Here is an 18723-nt window from a genome sequence, read left to right on the forward strand (position 1 = left end):
CTTATTGTGGGGATGAAAGAGCGACTCTAGGAGTGACCTAGGTGTCATGTCCTTAGGAATCCAGAAGCCCAGGGAGGAAATGTAGGGTTTAAGGGTGTCCCATTGTGGGATAGGTCAGTATCAGGGCCCAGGCTGGGGAAGCACACATAGCCAAGCTTGGTAGGGGCAGGGGTTACCTTTAATGCTGCGTTTTGTGCCAAATCCCCACAATGTCCTGTCCCTGAGTTTCCCTGCCCACCCTCTCCCCACAGCAGGTTGGGCTCAGAGCTCTACAACCTGGGGTACAAAGGAATAAATTAAGTGTCGTCCCCTCCCCCCTTCCCCAATAAATAGAGTGAGTATCCTGCCCAGGGCCTCCCCCACCTTGGCAAATGGTGAGCTGTGGCGGGGCCTGGGGCGCTACATTCATGGCTGCCCAGGCGGGTGGTGGTGGGCAGGTCTCAGTGAGAGCCATAGGCCCCACACAGGGGCACTGTATTGTCCTGGCTCTGGCCCTCCATGTCCATGTCCAGCAGCGTGGGCTGCACGCTGGGGGGCCCAGGGCTCTCTGGAGTGTCTGGCCCGCTTGGAGGCGAGATGCTGAGTGTCCGGCCAAAGGAGACCAGTTTCCAGGGGTCCAGACGGGGGCGGCTGGCAGCTGGCCGGGGTCTTGGGGCAAAGGTGAGGGTGGTGGGGCGACCAGGGAACTCCAGGGGCCGGCGTCGGGTGGGGAACAGGGCCTGGGGGTCGGGCAGTCGAGGGAAGTCCAGGGGGTCTCGAGGACCTAGGGAAAGAGGATCACGTGCGGTGAGGGATTGGGGTAACAGGGCCATTTCTATGTCAGTACTCATCCTTGGAAAGTGGTCACCGGCTTCTCTTGAACACTCCTCAGATTTCACTGTGCCTGGTTTCTAACAGCCACAGCCGTTACAGCCCTGTCTGTACTCAGCCCCTGAGAAGCTCTCACAGCCTCCAATGGCTCCTTCTTCTCAAGACTTTTAAAATGTGACAGGCTGGCCTGGAACTCTGTGAAGCAGAGGATGACCTTGACTCCAGAGCACGAGGTTGTAGGAGTGTGTTTTATGTGGTGTTGGGGATCACACCCAACATGTTAGACAATCATTCTACCAAAGGAGCTGCACCTCGGCTCATTTTCCCATCTTAGAGACAGACTGTCATATAGCCAAGGCTGGCCTCAAACTCTGGATGTGGCCCAGGGTGACCATAAACTCCTAATCCTGAGTCCTGGGTTCACAAGTGTATGCCACTACTCCCAGCTCATGCCTGCATCTCTGAAGTGATCAAAACAGCACCCTGCTGGGGTAGAGAAATTCAAACCTGATCACAGTAGCTGTGAGCCAGAACCTGGGCCTACAGGGCACAAGTGATTCCTGACCATGCCACCCTGACCACATTGCTGGCTGATAAGCAGAGAGAGGACAGTGCTGACAGCAACCAATGCTTCCACTTGTCATCAAGTCACCTACGCTGTCCTTGCAGACATTATATTGTTACCTCCCAATTTATCATGTGTCAGGCATCCCCAAGCCCCACAGTGGCCCCCGGCAATGACGGCAGGGGATGCTCGGAAGGGACACGGTCAGTAGCCTGTGAAAGATGCCTTATACAGGCCCCACTCACCGTGGTTGGTGAGCTCCGGAGGCTCCCGCTGTCTCAGAACGCCATCCGATGGCGTCCGCCTATGTCCACGGCTCACGGCGTGGGCGGCAGTGACGTGGGTGGGCGTGAGCGACTGTCTGGGGTCTTTCTTGAAGCTCTCCAGCTCCACGTCCACAAGAGGATTGGTGCTAGGTGAGGGCGCGAGCGGAGAGGGCGGCGGGGAGGGCGCGGCGGGGGCAGCCTCGTCACTGTCAGAGCGCAGCAATGAGCGCGTAGAGTTACAATCAGACACAGAGGATAGTGACACCAGCGTGGCGGAGGGTGCCAGGCCCAAGCCTGGGACTGTGTCTTCCCGGCGACCTCCAGGGCGCCCGGTTGGGCTGAGACCCCGAGGGAAGCGGCCAGGGCGCGGGAAGAAGAGACCGTCCAGCCAGCGCCGCTGCTCCTCACCGTCCCCAGCCCGTGCCTCGGCCAGGTCGGCGCCCAGGCCCACTGCACTCAGCAGCGTGGCGCAGCCCAGCAGTGCCAGGTCACAGCGCCTACGAGCTCCATGTCCTGGCCGAGAGGGGGTCGCAGCCGGGGGCTCCCAAGGTGCCTGAACACATGGAGGGGGCTCGGCGGGCAGAGGCACCTTGAGGTAGGACGGGGTAGAGTAGGGGGAAGGGGGCACGCTGTTGCCTTCATCTGCCTCCGCAAATTCTTCTGCAATCAGAGAGGTCCGTCACTCAGCTGACTCTGCCTTTCCTCATCTTCCCCTAGAATTGGTGGCAAGGGCTTCCTCCAATGACCTCCAATAATAGTGCACACACTCCACCCACCCCCACTCTCTAGCTGCCACTGTCGTCCTCAAATCTCTTTCTCCAAAGCCTTGCTTCTGAAAATGAGTGCCAATCTCCAGGCCAGTAGCTGCTATCTCCTCTGGGCACGTCTCTCCTAGGTCTAAGTGACGTTCCCTCCGCCAGGATTTCTCCTGTGCCCACCACTCCCCAGAGCGCCCACACTCTCTTACCCATCTCATTGAGGCTGGCGAAGCCTGGGGCCATGGGGGTATGCTTGGGGGATTTGCCCAGGTTGGGGGCGCTCGAGGACCACTGCTTGCTTCCTTCCCCCAGGGCCTTGAGCCTGCAGGTGCACAGGGAGATAGGGTCAGGGCCAGGGGCAGGCAGGTACAGGGGCAGGGAGGCAGCCAGACACCGTACCTCTCCTCTCCTCCAGCCCGCTCCTTTTGCAAAGTGGAACTGGGGCCCCATGTCCTGCCTTTCTTCTTGCCCCCAACCAGTTCTTCCTTCTTCGGTGGCCCACTGCGGCTCCATGTCCCACTGCCACTGCTGCCACCGCAGTCCATGGGAGTCACTGCAGGAGAGAAGTGATAGCAAGTCACAGAGAGGCCCTGCCAGCCCATTGGCCGTTCTGAGGGCTACTTCTGCTGTAAATCCTTCCCCACGCCACTGCTATCAGGGCATGGCCTAACTCAACAAGGCAACCCTCTCCTCAAGCCTTTCCTGTTCAGTTCCTGACCCCTGGATCCTCCCTCTCCTACCCAAGCCTTCAGCTTCATTCTGCTTGGCATAGCCCTGAGTTCTGAAGACTAAGGTTCTGTCCCTCCATGCTCCCGCATGCACTCTGGCTCTAATACCTGTTATCGTTGTATGGACAGACACAACTCCCTCCAAGTTGTCTTCTGACCTTCACACGCATCCACTGCACAAGGGCACCCACGCACATGCATACACATACATACAATTACAAATGTAATAAAAATAATGAGTTATAGTCTAACCTGGGAGACAAAGTGAGGCTGTCTCAAAATGAAAACAAAAGGCTGGGAAGGAAGCCAGTTTGTAGAGTATTTGCCTCTTAAACAGAATCCCTGGGTTTCCCCAGCACTCAGAAACTGGCTGTTGTGGCACCTGCCTATAATTCAGAACCAGGCAGCTAGAGGGAGAAGGATCCAGGAATTTAGAAGTTCAAGGTCATCCTTAGCTACACATGCAGACAGCCTGGGCTACATGAGACCTTGAGACGGGCATGGAAAGGGAAAGGTTAATAGCTGGGATTTCATTTGGATTGCGCTCTGCATGCCCCCCTTGTGCTGACAGCAGCCCGGCTCCCTCACCTGCATGGACTACACACACACCTCCAAAGAATGCACCTATGCCAGGCTCTGTGGACTTCCCATCTTTAGTAGATATTTAGCAGACATTTCTCCACCCCTGGTAACAACTAAATTTTGATGGCTCCATTCAAGTTGCCCCTAAGTATCTGGATACATGAAGAACAGAAGGGTTGATCCAGCATGAACTGGTTTTACCCTTTATTCTCAAGTCAACTTTTAAGGTAAATCACCTATTTCCCATCTCACCCCTCTGCATAATTAGACACAGGCATACCTATACACTCACACATACACTCTCACACACACACACACACACACACTCACACACACACACTCGCACATACACTCGCACACACACACGCACACACACACACTCGCACACACACTCGCACACATACTCGCACACACACATGCACACACACACACTCACACACACACACACTCACACACACACACTCACACACACACACTCACACACACACTCACACACACTCACACACACACTCGCACACACACGCACACACACGCACACACACACTCGCACACGCACACTCGCACACGCACACACACACGCACACACACACGCACACACACACACTCACACACACACACACACTCACACACACTCACACACACACTCGCACACACACGCACACACACACACACTCACACACACTCACACACTCACACACACACACTCACTCACACACACACACACACACTCACACACACACACACACTCACTCAACATTGCAGCAAGGGCAGGGGCAAAGCTCAGTGACAGCGCACACGCGTTGCACACATAATGCCATGAGCCCTTGGGCACTGTCAAACATGTTTTAAAAAATCAGGGCCAGAGAGACAGTTCAGAGGGTAAGAGTACTTTCGAAGGCTGCTTTCAAAGAGGCCCCTGGGTTTGGCTGTCAGCACCCACATGGCAGCTTAAAGCTATCTGCAGTTCTGGGAGAACCTGGCTCCCTCTTCTGGCTTCCTCAGACCCTGTATACACATGGTGTACAGTCACAGAAGCAGGCAAAACACTCAGACCCAAGAAATAAAAATAAATAATAAAAACTTTTTTGTTAAATAATAAAGTTTTTAAAGAACCAGTCAGCTTGTGTCTCCATGGCTGTATGTTCTGGCCCTGTACCCCTCTTTCCATAAAATATCCATCTTCCTTTGCTCTGCTGAGCAGTCCTCGGGGCTGACACCGTGCTGCCCTTCTCCCCAGCCGTGGCTTTGCTGTGCCTCCTGCCAGGGGCACTGGCAGACCTCACCTCAGGCCCCCAGCTGGGTAGCGTCAGCCTTTTGTGACATCCACTTTCCTGGGCTGAGGGTTCCCAGAAGCTGCTAAACTCCTATGTCTGCATGTGCAAGGGTGGCTCTGGGAAAGACATGCGTTTGAATGAACAGAGTAAAGGATCCAGTGTCTCCCATGAGAGTGGGTTTGCTCAATTTACTCCAGGCTCAAACAGAACAGAGGCAGAGGGGTTTCTGGTTTTGGAAGCACCATCTTCAGGTCCTCTTAAGTTGGACGTGGGTGTGAAGTGGAACAGTGGCTTTTCTGTGCCTCCAGCTTCCAGAATGGACCATATGCCCCAGGGTGTGAACTCTGTGACCAACCTGTCTTAAAGCATGGCCATGTATTCTACTGGTGTAATCTCTCTGGAGAACCCTAATACTCTCCACCTCTCAATTTTTGGTGCTGTTACAGGCTCTACTACCACCGAGCTCTACACCCCCCCCCCCCCCCCCCCCCCCCCGCACCACTGTCTTTTCTTCTATTCCCTTCCTGGAAATGACCTTGTTGTTGACGTATTTTTGCTGCCTGTTGCCCCTGGTGAGCATTGTGCTGAGGTCTGCTGACTGACTGTGAGGGCCTGTGCATACTCACAGCGAATGGCCCTCAGCCGGGGAATGATGCTGGGGCTGGCAGGAGGGCTGGCCCCATCGGATCCTTTCCTCTTGTCCAGGGTGGGAGAGGCCTGGACGGTGATCTTATGTTCAAATCCTGAAAGAAGGAGGCATTTGTAAGTACTGCATCGTGGTAAGCAAAGGGAAATGCCCTCTGTAGAAAGAGAGGGGATGGCAGTGTGGTCACTGCTTCGTGCACTGAATCTCAAAGGTGCTCCCCACACCCATCAGCACTCAGAGCTGGCAGAATCCTCTTAGAAATGAGGGTCTTAGGCTCTTCCTGAATGGATAAGCTTAGAGAGGTCCAAACTGTGCTTGACCAAGAACCCAGGCCTGAGACGCCACCACTGCCACAGTTACGTTTTATGTGACCATGAGCACTTGGGGCAACTTCTGGAGTAGAATTTAATATTTACTCCTGACAAAATTTAAGGAAGACACTATATTTGGTTGTTGGAGGCACAAATTAGGCAGGTAAGTCTACTTACATCTACTTCAACCTTCATAAAACCTTAGTGTAAGTCTGAAAACACACGAATATTTGCGGGGCCCGAGGTCAAGCCTTTGCATACTAGGCAAGTACCCAAGCATTGAACTACAGATCAGTTTGAAGAGAGGCGTGCTGGAGAGTGTAACCCAGTGCTCTGCACCTGCTAGGTGCTAGGCAAGTGCTCTGCCGGCAAACCATGTCCCTGGCCTCTCAGGGCCACAGCCCCATTACCTGTGTTATTTCTGGATAAGGTTTCCCTATGTAGCTCTGACTGGCCCTGAACTCTGTATCCTAGGCTGTTCTGAAATCAGTCATCTACCTCTGCCTGCCCAGTGCTGGTACTATAGGCAGGTACCATTATGCTTGACATGGAAACTTAACACTTAGATCAAGACGTGCTATAAATATAAAACACACCTGGATTGCAATGATTCAGTTTGAAAACAAGAACATAACATATCTTAGTGGGATTTTTTGTTTTGTTTTTTGGTATTGCTTATATAGATATATCGGGCTGAATAAAACATACCTACTGTCTCACAGTTTCTTTTGTGTTGTGATTTGAGATAGGGTCATATATAGTCTGATCTTTAATTTGTTATACAAGGAAGATGGCCTTGAACTCCTAATCCTCCTGCTCCCACTTCCCAAGTGATAGGATTACAGGCATGTGCCATCAGGCCTGACTTCTTTTCATTTTTTCAACGTGGCTGCCAGAATAGTTAACGTTATGCACGTGGCTCTATCGCCACTGGCTGGTACTGTGGCCGGCCTGGCTCTGTGGTTTTTGTGTCAGGTAGGGAACCAGTCTTTTGTTTTGTATCAACTGGTATCCAGGGTGGCCCAGTCTGGCCTTAAGCTCATGGTGGTCCTCCTGCCTTTCAGTCTCAGGATGACAAATGTGAGCTACCATTCCCGGCTTTATGGGTCATCTCTATGTGATAGATACACTTGCAACAGGAAAAAAACTTTAAGGTGCTGAGGGTGTGGCTCGGTAGGAAAACAACCTTGCCAAGCACGCACAATTATCCAAATGAATCAAGCAACCCTCTATGGAGACATACCCCGCCCCCAAGAAGTTTGTGGGGGGCGCTCAGGGAACCAGGAGGTACCAGAGGGCAGGCTGATGTGGCTGCTGCCTTCCCGCAGCTTGAGCAAGCGGCTGCGCTTGAAGTTGCCCTTGCGTTTGCGGACCCGGGGCTTCTCCTGGCTCAGTTGGCTCATGAGCAGGTGCAGCTCACGTTCTACGATGTCCATCTCTCGCTCTGCCAGCTCCTGCTCCCGTCGCCGCAGCTGCTCTTCCTGAAAACGCTGCTCCTGCGCTGCCCGCAATAGCTCCTCTTCCCGGCTGCGCAACTCCTGGTGGGAGGGGGTAGGCGGGCCTTAGGTAGGGTTTAGCTGCTGGGGTCGACCCAGGACAGCTGGGTCTTGTGGGCATCAGGGTCTGGGTTCACATCCCTCCAGTTTGGACTTAACTAGCTAAGACGAATGCCATAACAGGGAGTAAATTAGCGCCCAAAAGGGTGCCTTTTCCCTTTCCTTTCCTTTCCTTTCCTTTCCTTTCCTTTCCTTTCCTTTCCTTTCCTTTCCTTTCTTTCTTTCATTCAGACAGGGTCTCATGAAACCTAGCCTGGCCTCCAACTCACTACACAGTGAGGGCAGCACGCACCACCATTATGCCTGGATTATGCTGTGCTATGATGTAATCCAAGGTTTCCAGTCTGCTAGGCAATTGTTCTATGCCCATGGCACACCCCTAGTCTTGATCCAGCTCTCAGCTCTTCAGTTTAGTGGACGCCCTTTAGTAAACAAGCTTACACAGAAGCAAAGAGCAGTGGAGAACTTCAGACCCGCCCCAACGTAAAGAACTAATCCCTTGTTACCCATTATCGGGCTTTGGCAGTCACCTAACGTTGCAAGTCTGTTCCTTTTCTTTTACTCTCTTAATTTATGCTTATACCATGCAGTATCACCTGTGAGTGCTTCAGTACAGGGGGCCTTTTTCTTATCAGTCTGCCAACAGAGAGCTGTCTTAACATGCAAAAACACCCTGCATGGACCCGAGGAGGATGGGGAGGGTTCAGGGAAAGGGATTCTGAACTGCCCAAGGCATCAGAGCTGGGGTCTCCACCCCATCCTTGTCTCCTGCCTTCACCTTCTCCTTGGTCCGAAGGTCATCAAACATATGCTGAATCTCCAGCTTCCAGTCCTCCTGCAGTGAGTGGAAGGACTCCAGCGGCATCTGGAACAGGGCTGACTGCTCGATGACCTCCAGCTGCTTCAGGATGCTGCCAAAATCTGGTCGCCCATGAGGGTCTGGGTCCCAGCATTCTGGGGTGGGAAGGGAAGGAGAATGGGGCAAGGGTCAGCATCCATGCTCAGGGCAAGGCAAGACATAGCTAAGTTCCTGCCAACATGACAAGGGAAACAATGGGAAGGAACCCCAGGACCTGCTCAGAGGGATCCAGGTTCAGACAGGAACCCCACTATCAGATGCCCTCAGGAGCTCTGGCTCTGGCCAGAAGATGGGTCTGGGAGTCATGGAGTCAATGATGGGGATGATACCCATTGGCTGCTTGGGCTCCAGAGCCTTCTCCCCCATTCCTGGGCCCACTGGAATGCAAGGATGGTATAAAGGGGAGAGGTGTGGCCCAAGGAGCCCTGTCCCCAAAGCTGAGCCTACCCTCTCCACAGGGCCCTAGCTCACCCTCCAGTAGGCGGGCAAAGGGCTCGGGGCACGTGGAGGGGATGGGTAGCGTCAGCTTGTTCATAGCCACACCGTAAGCCACGGCCAAGGCGTCGATTTCTCGGTAAGGGACCTCCCCGGTCAGCAGCTCCCAAAGAAGAACCCCGAAGCTGCAGGCAGGGAGAGGGAGGGTGATGCCACAGTCCACCCCAGTCTTCACCTGTATTCCAGCCCTCCCCGGATCCTATTTCCAGCCTAGCCGATGAGGCCACAGGAGCCTGATTTGATCTCCACAGGCTCGTTCTTCAAAAGGTGGACAGGGTTGTCTCCTGACATCTTCTGTCTACTTTCTGACTCCTAATCAAAATCAAAGTGGAACCCAATGCCTACTGGGAAATGCCTACTGGCTGTCCTGGAACTTACTGTCAAACAGCTTGGCCTCAAATTTCCAGAGATCCACCTGCCTCTGCCTCCTGAGTGCTGAAGTTTAAAGGGAGCATCACCACACCCAGAGCCATCTTTTTAATGAACTCATTACTTCTTTGTCTTTTTAAAAGCGGCTTTATTGTGGGAGCAAGGGAATGGCTCACACATGGAGGTCAGAGGACAAGTCACAGGACTGGGTTCTCTCCCATTATGTGGGTTCCAGGGAACTAAGTCAGCTCATCAATCTTGGCAGCAAACACCTTTACCCACTGAGCCATCTTGTAGGCCATAAAATCAGATCTTAAAAAATGCTGAAGATTGTATCTCGGACCTCATACATCTGCACTAGGCAAGCACTCAAACACTGAGCTATAGCATCACCTGCAACAGCAACAGCAGCAGCCCCTCCTCTTCCTCCATCTCCAACACAACATGGTCTCACCATAGCCAAGACTGACCTGGAGCTCACTAGATAGCCCATGTTCAACTGACCCCAAACTAAAGGTCCTCTGCCTCTGCCTCTGCCTCCTGAGTAATGCCTGGCAGGGCACATTCTTCTTAGCATTGCTTCAGTGATCCTTGCAGTGTTGCTTCTCAACAGCCAACCTCTTCCTTTGTATACCCTGTCCCTTTTGTCAATAATATTCTTCCTTTGTGATTTGTAACTTTGTCCTTCAAGTCTCAACTGAGTGTGCCCCTTCTGCCAGGAAGCCCTCCCTGATCCCTTCTTTGTGTCCCCACAGTACTTACCTGACACTAGTTAGGACTATTTCCCGTGTGTAAAGTACTTACTCCAGACCAGACACTGCTAGGCAGGCTTAGATATCCTTATAAAAAAGCTTCACGGTATTAGGAACTAGCGTGACTCCACCTTGCCATTCTTAATGGCAAGGGACACCTCCTTTCCCCTCTTTCCTCCTGGCTGGAATGTGGGCATGAAGCCTGGAGTCCGAGCAGCCACTTTGGATCATGAAGATAACTGGTTTTCAAAAGGAGGCAGCATGATACCTCCACTCCCATGTCCCTGGAAACCTACGGGGCGGTTTGATTGTTACACTGTCTAAGGAGTGCTACTGGTAGCTGGGAGACATGACACTTAGTGTCCTGACCTATAACACCAACTCCTTATTTGGGAACACATCTAAGAAGGAGCCCATGAGGTTGGGGTCACTGTATCACCTGGGATCCCCAAAAGGTTCAGCGACACAGATGATCACTTAGTACAAAGGTAATTAGACCTTCACCAAACAGTAGCTATGCTAGGGAGCCAGTGGAAACTCCAGTCTTAGTTCTGCTTCAAACACATTACTCTGCAGCTTGAACAATCTGCAACCTGGCTGGTGACTGACAGTGGGCACACCAGGGTGTGACTGGCACCCTGCTCCTAAGAGTTACACCCGTGTGCCCCTCAGCTGCAGGCTTCAGCTCTGTGCAGCACTCCTTCTCTGGCCCCTTCTTGCGCTGCTGCATTTAAACTTCCTGCAAACTGTTCACCTCAGTACCTCCTTGGTAGTGCCCTGATTGTTCAGCTGGCTTCTGTCACTCAGCTTACCACAGTGGTTCTAGAACTTGGAAGTACCTCCTTGTCCACCCCATCTACATTTATTTTCATACACAAATACTTTCCTGATCTTTACAATTACTTCACAGTTTTCTTTTGTTTCAAACAAACAAACAAACACCAAGGTTCACTACATATCCCTGACTGTCCTGGAGCAGGCTATGTAGACCAGGCTGGTCTATACTTACAGAGATCCATCCAACTGCCTCTGTAATCTGATGCTAGGATTAAAAGTGTATACCACCATACCTAGCAATTGTTATATGTGTGCTTGTTTGCATGTAAGTGTGTACACACATGTGTGTGCACATGGAGGCCGGGGTAAACTTCAGCTGTCATTCTCAGGAGCTACCCACTTGGATTGTGTGGGGTTTTGTTTGTTTGTTCATTTTTAAAACATTGTCTCTGTGTAGGCATCGTTGTACTCACTATGTAGACCAGGCTGGCCTCACAGAGATCTACCTGTTTCTGCCTTCCGAATGCTGGGATTAAAGGAATGTGCAACCATCTAGGGGCCTTGGTTTTGTTTAAGATAGGTTCTCTCACTGGGATCTGTAGCTCATGGATTAGGTTAGACCGCTGGCCAACAAGTTGCAGGGATCCCTGTTTCTGCCTCCTCCTTGCTGCTGGGATTCCCAGCACATCTCCATGCCCAGCTTTTATGTGGATGCTGCTGGTTAAACTCGGGCTATCGTGGCTTCCATAGAAAACACTTTACTGACTGAATTATCTTCTCAGCCCCCTCTATTTTACAAGTTTCTTTTAGGTTTTTGTTATTATCTGTGATGGTTGGGATTTTCTTTATTTTGTGTTACTGAGGATTGAACTCAGGGCACTACAGCAAGCTATGCAAGTCTGCTCTCAGTGAGTCACACCTCAGCCCCTCACTAGGGGACTCTAGGTAGGTGCTCTGCCTCTGAGCCGCTCCTCTAACCCTTCACTAGAGGGTGGATTCCAGGCTTGTGCTCTACCATTGAGCTACATCCACTAACCTCTTATTTTGATTCTGAGACAAGCTCTAAGTTGCCCAGGCAGGCTTTGAACTTGCAGTCATCCTGTCTCTGCCTCCTGAGTTGATGGGATAACAGGTCTATGCTACCAGGAAGGGTTCTCTTTATGTTTGCTGACTGTTGTAACTCTTGACATTTGTGTAGCTGGAAGAATGAATGGCTGCATCCAGGTCCTCAACTTCCCAATTCAGTGACTATGCAGTGGACAGTGTTTCAGAAGCCCTTTACTGCTAACATCTCTTTTTTCTGAAATTTTTTATTCAGGTACAAACTTTTACTTGGGACTTGTTTCAGCCTCAGGAATACTTGACTGCTTGCTTGGTCACTGGTCCCCCACAGATGTCCCTCCCGCCAGCTCCTCCTTCTTCCTCTCCCTCTCCCTGAGGATACCCGCCAGCCTCTCAGCACCTCCAGACATCGCTGCTTTTGGAGAAGAGGGAGAGGCGGATAACCTCAGGAGCCATCCAGGCGTAGGTCCCCGCCGCACTCATTTTGGTCGTCTTGTGCCACTCTCGGGCAAGGCCGAAGTCTGTGATCTTGAGCACCGTGTCAGCGAGGTTGTGGTTCTCAATGGCCTCCAGGATTAGGACTAGGGGTAGGAAGAAAGGTGGGTCATCAAGACCTGACAGGTTGGTGCCCCAGGCCTCTGCCTTCCTCTTCCCCTTCAGTAGGTTATGGGTCCCCACTCTGAGCAGTTCCTTCTTGCCCTGGTCACCAGAAGTGACTCCTTGCTTCTAATGCCCAGGCTTCCTGAGGGGTGGCCTTCTGCAACACAGTCAGCGCTGCCCCTCCCTGTCTCTTCATTCTGTCAGGTAGTCAGTCACAAGGCTGCTCTTGTCACTAACCAGGCAGAGAATTAAGCCCTAGGCTTTAACTCTGGGAGATTCATACTAATATTGGACAAAAAAAAAAAAAAAAAAAAAAAAAGAGGGGGAGAGGGGGGAAATGGAGCGACAGCTCAGCGTTAAGAGTGTGTACTGATCTTGCAGACAACTTAAACTGTATTTTTATCACCCTCACCAGACAGGTACAACCACCTGTAACTCCAGCTCAAGGGTCTGATGCTCTCTATTGAACTCCACAGAAACTGGCGCTCACACATGCACATATCCATACACACACACACACACACACCCCTCTGCACATAATTAAAAAGAATTCTTCAGCCTGGAGATATAGCTCAGTGGTTAAGAGCATGTACTGCTCCTGCAGAGGACCTACACAGTCCCTTGGAACTCCAGCTCCAAAGGATCCACTACCTTCTGACTTCTGCAGGCACCTGCACTCATGTGGATATATGCTCACATATATACATAATTTAAAACACACACACACACACACACCCTTTTAAAGGAAAAGGTAGACACAGTTGAGTATCATAGCACATAATCCCAGAACTTGGGAGCCTGAGGCAGGTGAATACTATGTTGGAGGCCAACCCGGGCAAGACCTTGTCTCTAAAAACTGAAGGAATGAAATGAGTATGACAGACAATTCAAAGTGTAGCCTGAAAGAAGCCTCTGGCACAATCCTGGCCTTTAGAAACTCTGCCACCACAATAATAATGTGCTTTAAGTAGCCTCCTGACCCAAAGGAGATGGGAGACACTTGGGAGTAGATCCCCTCTGCCTAAGGCCTGCTCAGTCATTTTGCTCCCCATCCAGCTATAAGAGCACAGACAGTAACACAGAGTTGCTTTCACACACTGAGTTTTGAGGAAGGTTTGTTACGCAGCATCACTGTGATCAAGACTGACTGATACAGCTGAGCACACAGAATAGTTCTAGCTGGCCGGCGGGAGGCAGTGTGCCATCTAACAATGATGACAGCTATGATCAGTGTCTACATTGGGGTTAAATCCTTTCTAAGAATGGAGTCGGTTTTTATTGTCTGTCTAGCACACTGAGTCTTAGAGAAGCTACTTGATCAAAAGCATACGGCTGTCTAGCACCAGGACAAAGACCTGACCAGCTTTGCCGTCCTTGCCCAGTGTCTTAATGCTGAGATAGTTTATGCTTTGCAGGTTTGTGCCATATTTTTAGTGATGGGTATCGAACCCAAGACCTCATGAATGTAAAGCAAGCACTTTAAGACTGTGCTACAGCCTCAGCTTGAGATATGTGTGTATGTGTGTAATAAATGCATATGTTTGCCTGTATGTTTACATGTCCAGCATGTGCATGCCTCCCTGACGTTGCCGTTCTTGACCATCAAATATAATGAATTCACCATAATTCCCTCAGAGTCTCTGTAACTCTCTGAAAACTAGAATTTATCATCCTTTTTTCCTATCTCTTCCTATCTTTCCTCTAGCTATGGACCTTATATATTTATATGTATCTATCATCCCCATACCTATAGGTAGATTGATCCATCAATCAATATTTATTCTTATCCAGTATATATAAATTACATATCAGTGAGGGTAGGGTTTTCTTCCTGCTCTTCTCTTTTCTTTCTTTCTTGCTTGCTTGCTTTTTTTTTTCTTTCTTTTTTTTTTTTTTTTTTTGACAGTTTCTCATTGGGTAGCCCTGGCTTTCCTGAAACTCACTATGTAGACCAGGCTGGCCTTGAACTCATAGAAATCTGCCTGCCTCTGCCTCTCCTCCTGAGTGCTGGGATTAAAGACTTACAATATCATGCCTGTCTCTTCTCCTTTTTTTTTAAAAAAAATAGGTTTATCTATTTTGTATGTATGCACTTGTGTGTGAGTTGTTCCAGACATGTCCCAGGAATTAAACTGAAGTTGCCAGGCTTGGCAGCAAGTACCCTTGCCCAGCTAGCCAACAGACTTGGCCCTGATTTATTTATTTATTTAGATAGGATCTTACACTGTCGTCCAGATTAGCCTGGAACTCATAATGTAATTCAGGCTGGTCTCAAACTTATGGCAGTCCTTTTGCCTCAGCCTCCTAATACTGGGAGTAGAGACATGCCACTACACCCAGCTGTCCCTAGTCTCTTCCATGATCCTAAACTCAGTAGATGAAACACAGTAGATGTTTAAGAATGACTACACTAAGTCAGGCATGGTAGTGCGCATCTGTAACTCCTGGGAGTTACCTGGGAGGCTGAGGTAGCAGGTTGGCAAAACTAAAACAAAACCAGGTGTCAGGATGGTTGAGCAGGTAAAGGTACTTATAACCTGATCGTCCGAGTCCCATCTCAGAGCCCTCATGGTGGAAGAAGAGACATGACCCCTGGCAGCTGTCCTCTGACTTCCACACATGCATGGTGATGTGTATTCCCAACCCCAATAGTAAATAATTAATTAAAAAAAACAAAAGAATTATTGAAGAAAGAACAAATGGCATCAGATGAGGAACTTCCTGGGGTAGGGTGTAAGAACTGTTGGAGGAGCCTGTGTTCATTACTTCCCCAGAGGGAGCCCAGGCCTTCAGAGCCCAGCTACCTTACCCAGGTAGTATTAGAGATGTTCTATGGATCCTCTGGGTGAGGAAGCGCCTAGGATCCCCTCATGCCAGTGGCCCTGCCTCTACTCACCCAGCATTTTAGAAACACTAGAATGTGGGCATCCATACAGGCAGAGACCACCTGAATCTATTTTGTTGAGTATCCCAGACTGGGCACAGGCCATGGAAGGTCACCAGTACTTGGTCACTCTCTGTGTGGGATGTATGAACGCCAGGCATAAGAGATGAAGACCACTCAGTCCCTCTCTTCTAGGGGCTAACACTGCAGTTAGTAACAAGCTTATACAAAACAGTTGAGTGGAATCAAACAAACATGAAAATGTAAGCCAACAGGTAAGAAGGAATTGCTAAGGGTAAGTACTGAAGGCAAAGGGAAGATGCTCACATTCCTGCGTTAAGACTAACCCACTTGAGGGCAGAGAACGTGCAGGCCTCATTTTCTGTGGAGTCCCTGTGCACATCTGGCCTTATAGATACCAAATGCAAGACTGAGGCCATCAATTTAAAAAATAAAAATGAAGGAATGTGAAATGAATGAGGCTGAGCAGGGATGGGAGAGCCAAGGAGCCAAAGTCCTCCCAGTTGTATACCTAGGAGTATCTAGCACACAGCATGACCTAGCACACCCCAGAATGATCTAGAAAGAAAGAAATGTCTCATCTATGAGGACTCTCGGAAAGAAACCACAGTGTCTTGGTGCTTGGAGAGGACCTACCTTGTCAGCGGGTCCATTAATATTTGCTGATGCCTTGAGATGCTTTGGTCAAGATATGATTTCTAGGGACCCCTCCCATGTGTGGGTCATCTTGGCCCACTGCTGACTCAATCAACCAGTCAGCTCTGTAGAGCCTGTGACTGGCAAGGCAGCCTAGATGTGTTTTCTACCAGCCACACTCCCAGCCCCTTCATCTGTCCAGTCTGCTGGAGAACCAGAAGCATTTCAAGAGCAGTTTGATTTGCCCCATTCCATCCCGATCCCCAGGGCACATAAGGCAGTGTCTGGAGACATTTTTGGCTTTGATAGTTGGGAGCAGGATTGCAGAGAACTAATGACCTCTTGCCCATAGAGCCCTAAGGTCACTAAACAACGTAAAGTGCAGGGAAGGACCGATCCCCCTACCCATGACAAGACCACAAAGGTTAATAGTGGCAGGGTTCAATTAAGTTAGTTTCTGCTTGGTAGACTCTGATGCCATCATCAGGTGGTGGGTATCATGAGGACAGACTCTGCAAGTGGCAATGAACACAGGGACTGTCATAGTACCATGGATACACAATCATTGACCCACTGCGACTATAGCCTGAAAGACAGTCTGTCTTCCAACCTTTCTGAGCTTCCTTTTCTTATTAATACAACCAAAGCCCCCTTCACCTGGCCCTGAAGGTCTATTTATGCCCATACTTGCCCCTTGCACAGTGCCATCTGGTGTCCTTTGCCCTTTCCAACCACCTGGGCTCGGCCTCACAAGGTTCAGTGAAAGAGTTTTGGGAGAGAGGATACCACTTACTGTTGATGGACTTGAGGTCCCGGTGAATGATGGGCACAGGGGCATCATTGTGTAGATAGTTCATGCCCCGAGCCACCTGTACAGCCCAGTTGACCAGCACATGAGGGGGGACTCGGCGACCTGCCAGTACCCTGCTCAATGCACCTCCCCGAGCATATTCCATCACCAGGCAGAGGTTTGGGGGGCTGAGGCAGGCGCCCCTCAGGGCAATGATGTTGGGGTGCTGCAAGGCTCCAAAGAGCCGGGCCTCCTGGCGCACCTGCTCCGCTGTCACTGCCGGGTCCCGTTCAGGGTCCAGCCGGGCGGCCTTGACCGCTACTTCCTCTCCACGCCATAAGGCTCGATAGACCTTGCCAAAGCCCCCCACACCGATGATCTCCTCTAGCTGCAGTTCGTGAAAGGGGATCTCCTGTGGCAGCTGGAGGTCTGTGGGTGCGGCGGGTGCAGCGGGGGCCACGTAGTTGCTGGGGAAGACGCCCACACGGCCGCTGGGCAGCTGCCCTGTCCACCAGCCCTCATCTCCAGACACCGCACAGTCCTGGGAAAGCACCTGGACGCGGTCGCCTCTCCGCAGGGTCAGCTCCTCGTCGCCCACCGCCTCGTAGTCGAACACGGCGGTCCACACTGGCCCCGCGGGGGTCGCGCCCCACTCTCTGGCCGCCGCCGCCGCCCCCTCCTCCTCCTCCATGGGGGAGGGGCCGGGGGCTGCGGGAGGCCGCTTCACGCAGGCTGCCCGAGGAATGCTGAGCGCGGGGCCGGGAGGCCGGGATGGGAGACGGTCCCTGCGGACCCCGGGGGTCTCCTGGGGACCATGGCTGGGGGAGGGCCTCCGCTGGAGCGAAGGAATTAAAAAAAAAAAAAAAAAAGACTCCACAAAAAACCACCTTTTTCAAAGGATAAGACCGTCCTCGCGGATTTGGCTGTGCAGGAGAGGCGATGGGTTCACCTGTCCCCAAAGATGTCAGGACGCAAGCAGGGCAGGGTTGAGCGGGGCCCGCCGGCGGAGGCCGAGGCCGAGGGCAGCAAACGGCCGCCCCTCCCCGCGCCTCTCACCCCGCGCAGCTCCACCGGCGGCCCCCGGCTCCGCATCCCCAGCCACGACCGCAGGGCCGGGCGGGGATGGCGGCGCCCCGGGGGCGGCCGCCCCGGGATGGGGTGGCGCGCCCCTCGGCCTCCTCACACGAGGAACGGGTGGGCGGCCCCCATCCTTCTCAGCCGGCTCCCGGTCGGCCCCCTAAGTCCCTCTCCCCCCCCCCCGGGGCTCTTGGCGGTGTCCAGTGACGTTTGGATGCCGCCACCGCGATGCCGCCTGGGAGTTGTAGTCCCAAGCTGCGAGGCCTTGGGTTTGTCCCAGGCTACACGAACCGGTCCTTTGACCTCATCTCCTATCGGAGAGAATGAACCAACGCTTTCCACAAGCCCTGTAGGAGCCCCGCTCATGGTGGGGTTCACGGTAACTGACTCATTTAGGCAACAGAAACATAGGAGTTGAATGAATGGAGATTACGGGCCGATACTCCTAAAGCCGTTAGGACAAGGTTCACAGGATAGTCTCTCTCAGGTCCCTGACTGGAAGTGCATGCTGGGAAATGTAGTTCGTTCCTGGACCATTGCTCTCGGTGGAAACAACCTGCTTCAGAAAGCTATGGGTGACCGGAGCAAATTAGGGCGCAGGCTTATGCGGCCTCTGTGGACAGGGGCAGGCTGGAGTGTGAAGTGTACTCTTTCGGAGATTTCGTAGCTACGTTTGCTTGTCTCACCAGCTCTGGGATCACTGGCATCTGCAGTCAGAAGGTGTCCACCATACTCTTCTGCCTCCTATAATGAGCTTCAGTTTGTAGGGATGGGGCAGAAAGGTGTGGGGGTGGGGTGGGGGTGGGGAACTTGCAGTGCGGGCTTTGCTCAGATGATGTCATTAAATCTTTATGAAGAGCCTCATATACAGGTGACCCAGAGAAACGAAGTCACTTTGTTCAAGA

At 51.7% G+C, this 18723-nt stretch overlaps 1 protein-coding gene across 3 annotated transcripts; it reads right to left on the minus strand.

Annotated features, from left to right (window-relative positions):
• Nucleotides 1–156: 156 nt before the first annotated feature.
• Map3k10 (mitogen-activated protein kinase kinase kinase 10) lies at nucleotides 157–17577 on the minus strand. 3 transcript variants are annotated; one of them, XR_013109120.1, is made up of 10 exons: nucleotides 16745–17577; nucleotides 12211–12391; nucleotides 8827–8975; nucleotides 8275–8450; nucleotides 7232–7478; nucleotides 5610–5726; nucleotides 2799–2952; nucleotides 2609–2721; nucleotides 1621–2354; nucleotides 157–763 (listed from the first exon to the last, which is right to left on the minus strand). XR_013109120.1 is itself a non-coding variant. In XM_034500654.2 (10 exons), the coding sequence occupies exons 1-10, from the start codon at nucleotides 17430–17432 to the stop codon at nucleotides 441–443; spliced, it is 2829 nt and encodes a 942-aa protein (XP_034356545.1). In that variant the 5' UTR covers nucleotides 17433–17577; the 3' UTR covers nucleotides 157–440. The 3 variants fall into 3 exon arrangements, 2 of the variants coding, with proteins under 2 accessions (XP_034356545.1, XP_034356553.1); XM_034500654.2 differs by having other exon boundaries at nucleotides 1621–2301; XM_034500662.2 differs by lacking the exon at nucleotides 157–763 and adding an exon at nucleotides 801–1005 and having other exon boundaries at nucleotides 1621–2301.
• Between the last annotated feature and the right edge of the window lie 1146 nt (nucleotides 17578–18723).

The sequence above is a fragment of the Arvicanthis niloticus genome, chromosome 1 (assembly GCF_011762505.2).
Source record: "Arvicanthis niloticus isolate mArvNil1 chromosome 1, mArvNil1.pat.X, whole genome shotgun sequence".
In the NCBI taxonomy this organism is placed as follows: domain Eukaryota; kingdom Metazoa; phylum Chordata; class Mammalia; order Rodentia; family Muridae; genus Arvicanthis; species Arvicanthis niloticus.

What these genes read in the sequence shown, in the direction of transcription:
- Map3k10 (XM_034500654.2), bottom strand. Translation starts at nt 17,432, where the DNA reads ATGGAGGAGGAGGAGGGGGCGGCGGCGGCGGCCAGAGAGTGGGGCGCG. An exon ending in GGACCTCAAGTCCATCAACA is followed by an intron (nt 12,392 to 16,744) that starts GTAAGTGGTATC and finishes TCCTACCCCTAG; the next exon opens with TCCTAATCCTGGAGGCCATT. An exon ending in ACCTTCGGACCAAGGAGAAG is followed by an intron (nt 7,479 to 8,274) that starts GTGAAGGCAGGA and finishes CCCTCCCACCAG; the next exon opens with GAGTTGCGCAGCCGGGAAGA.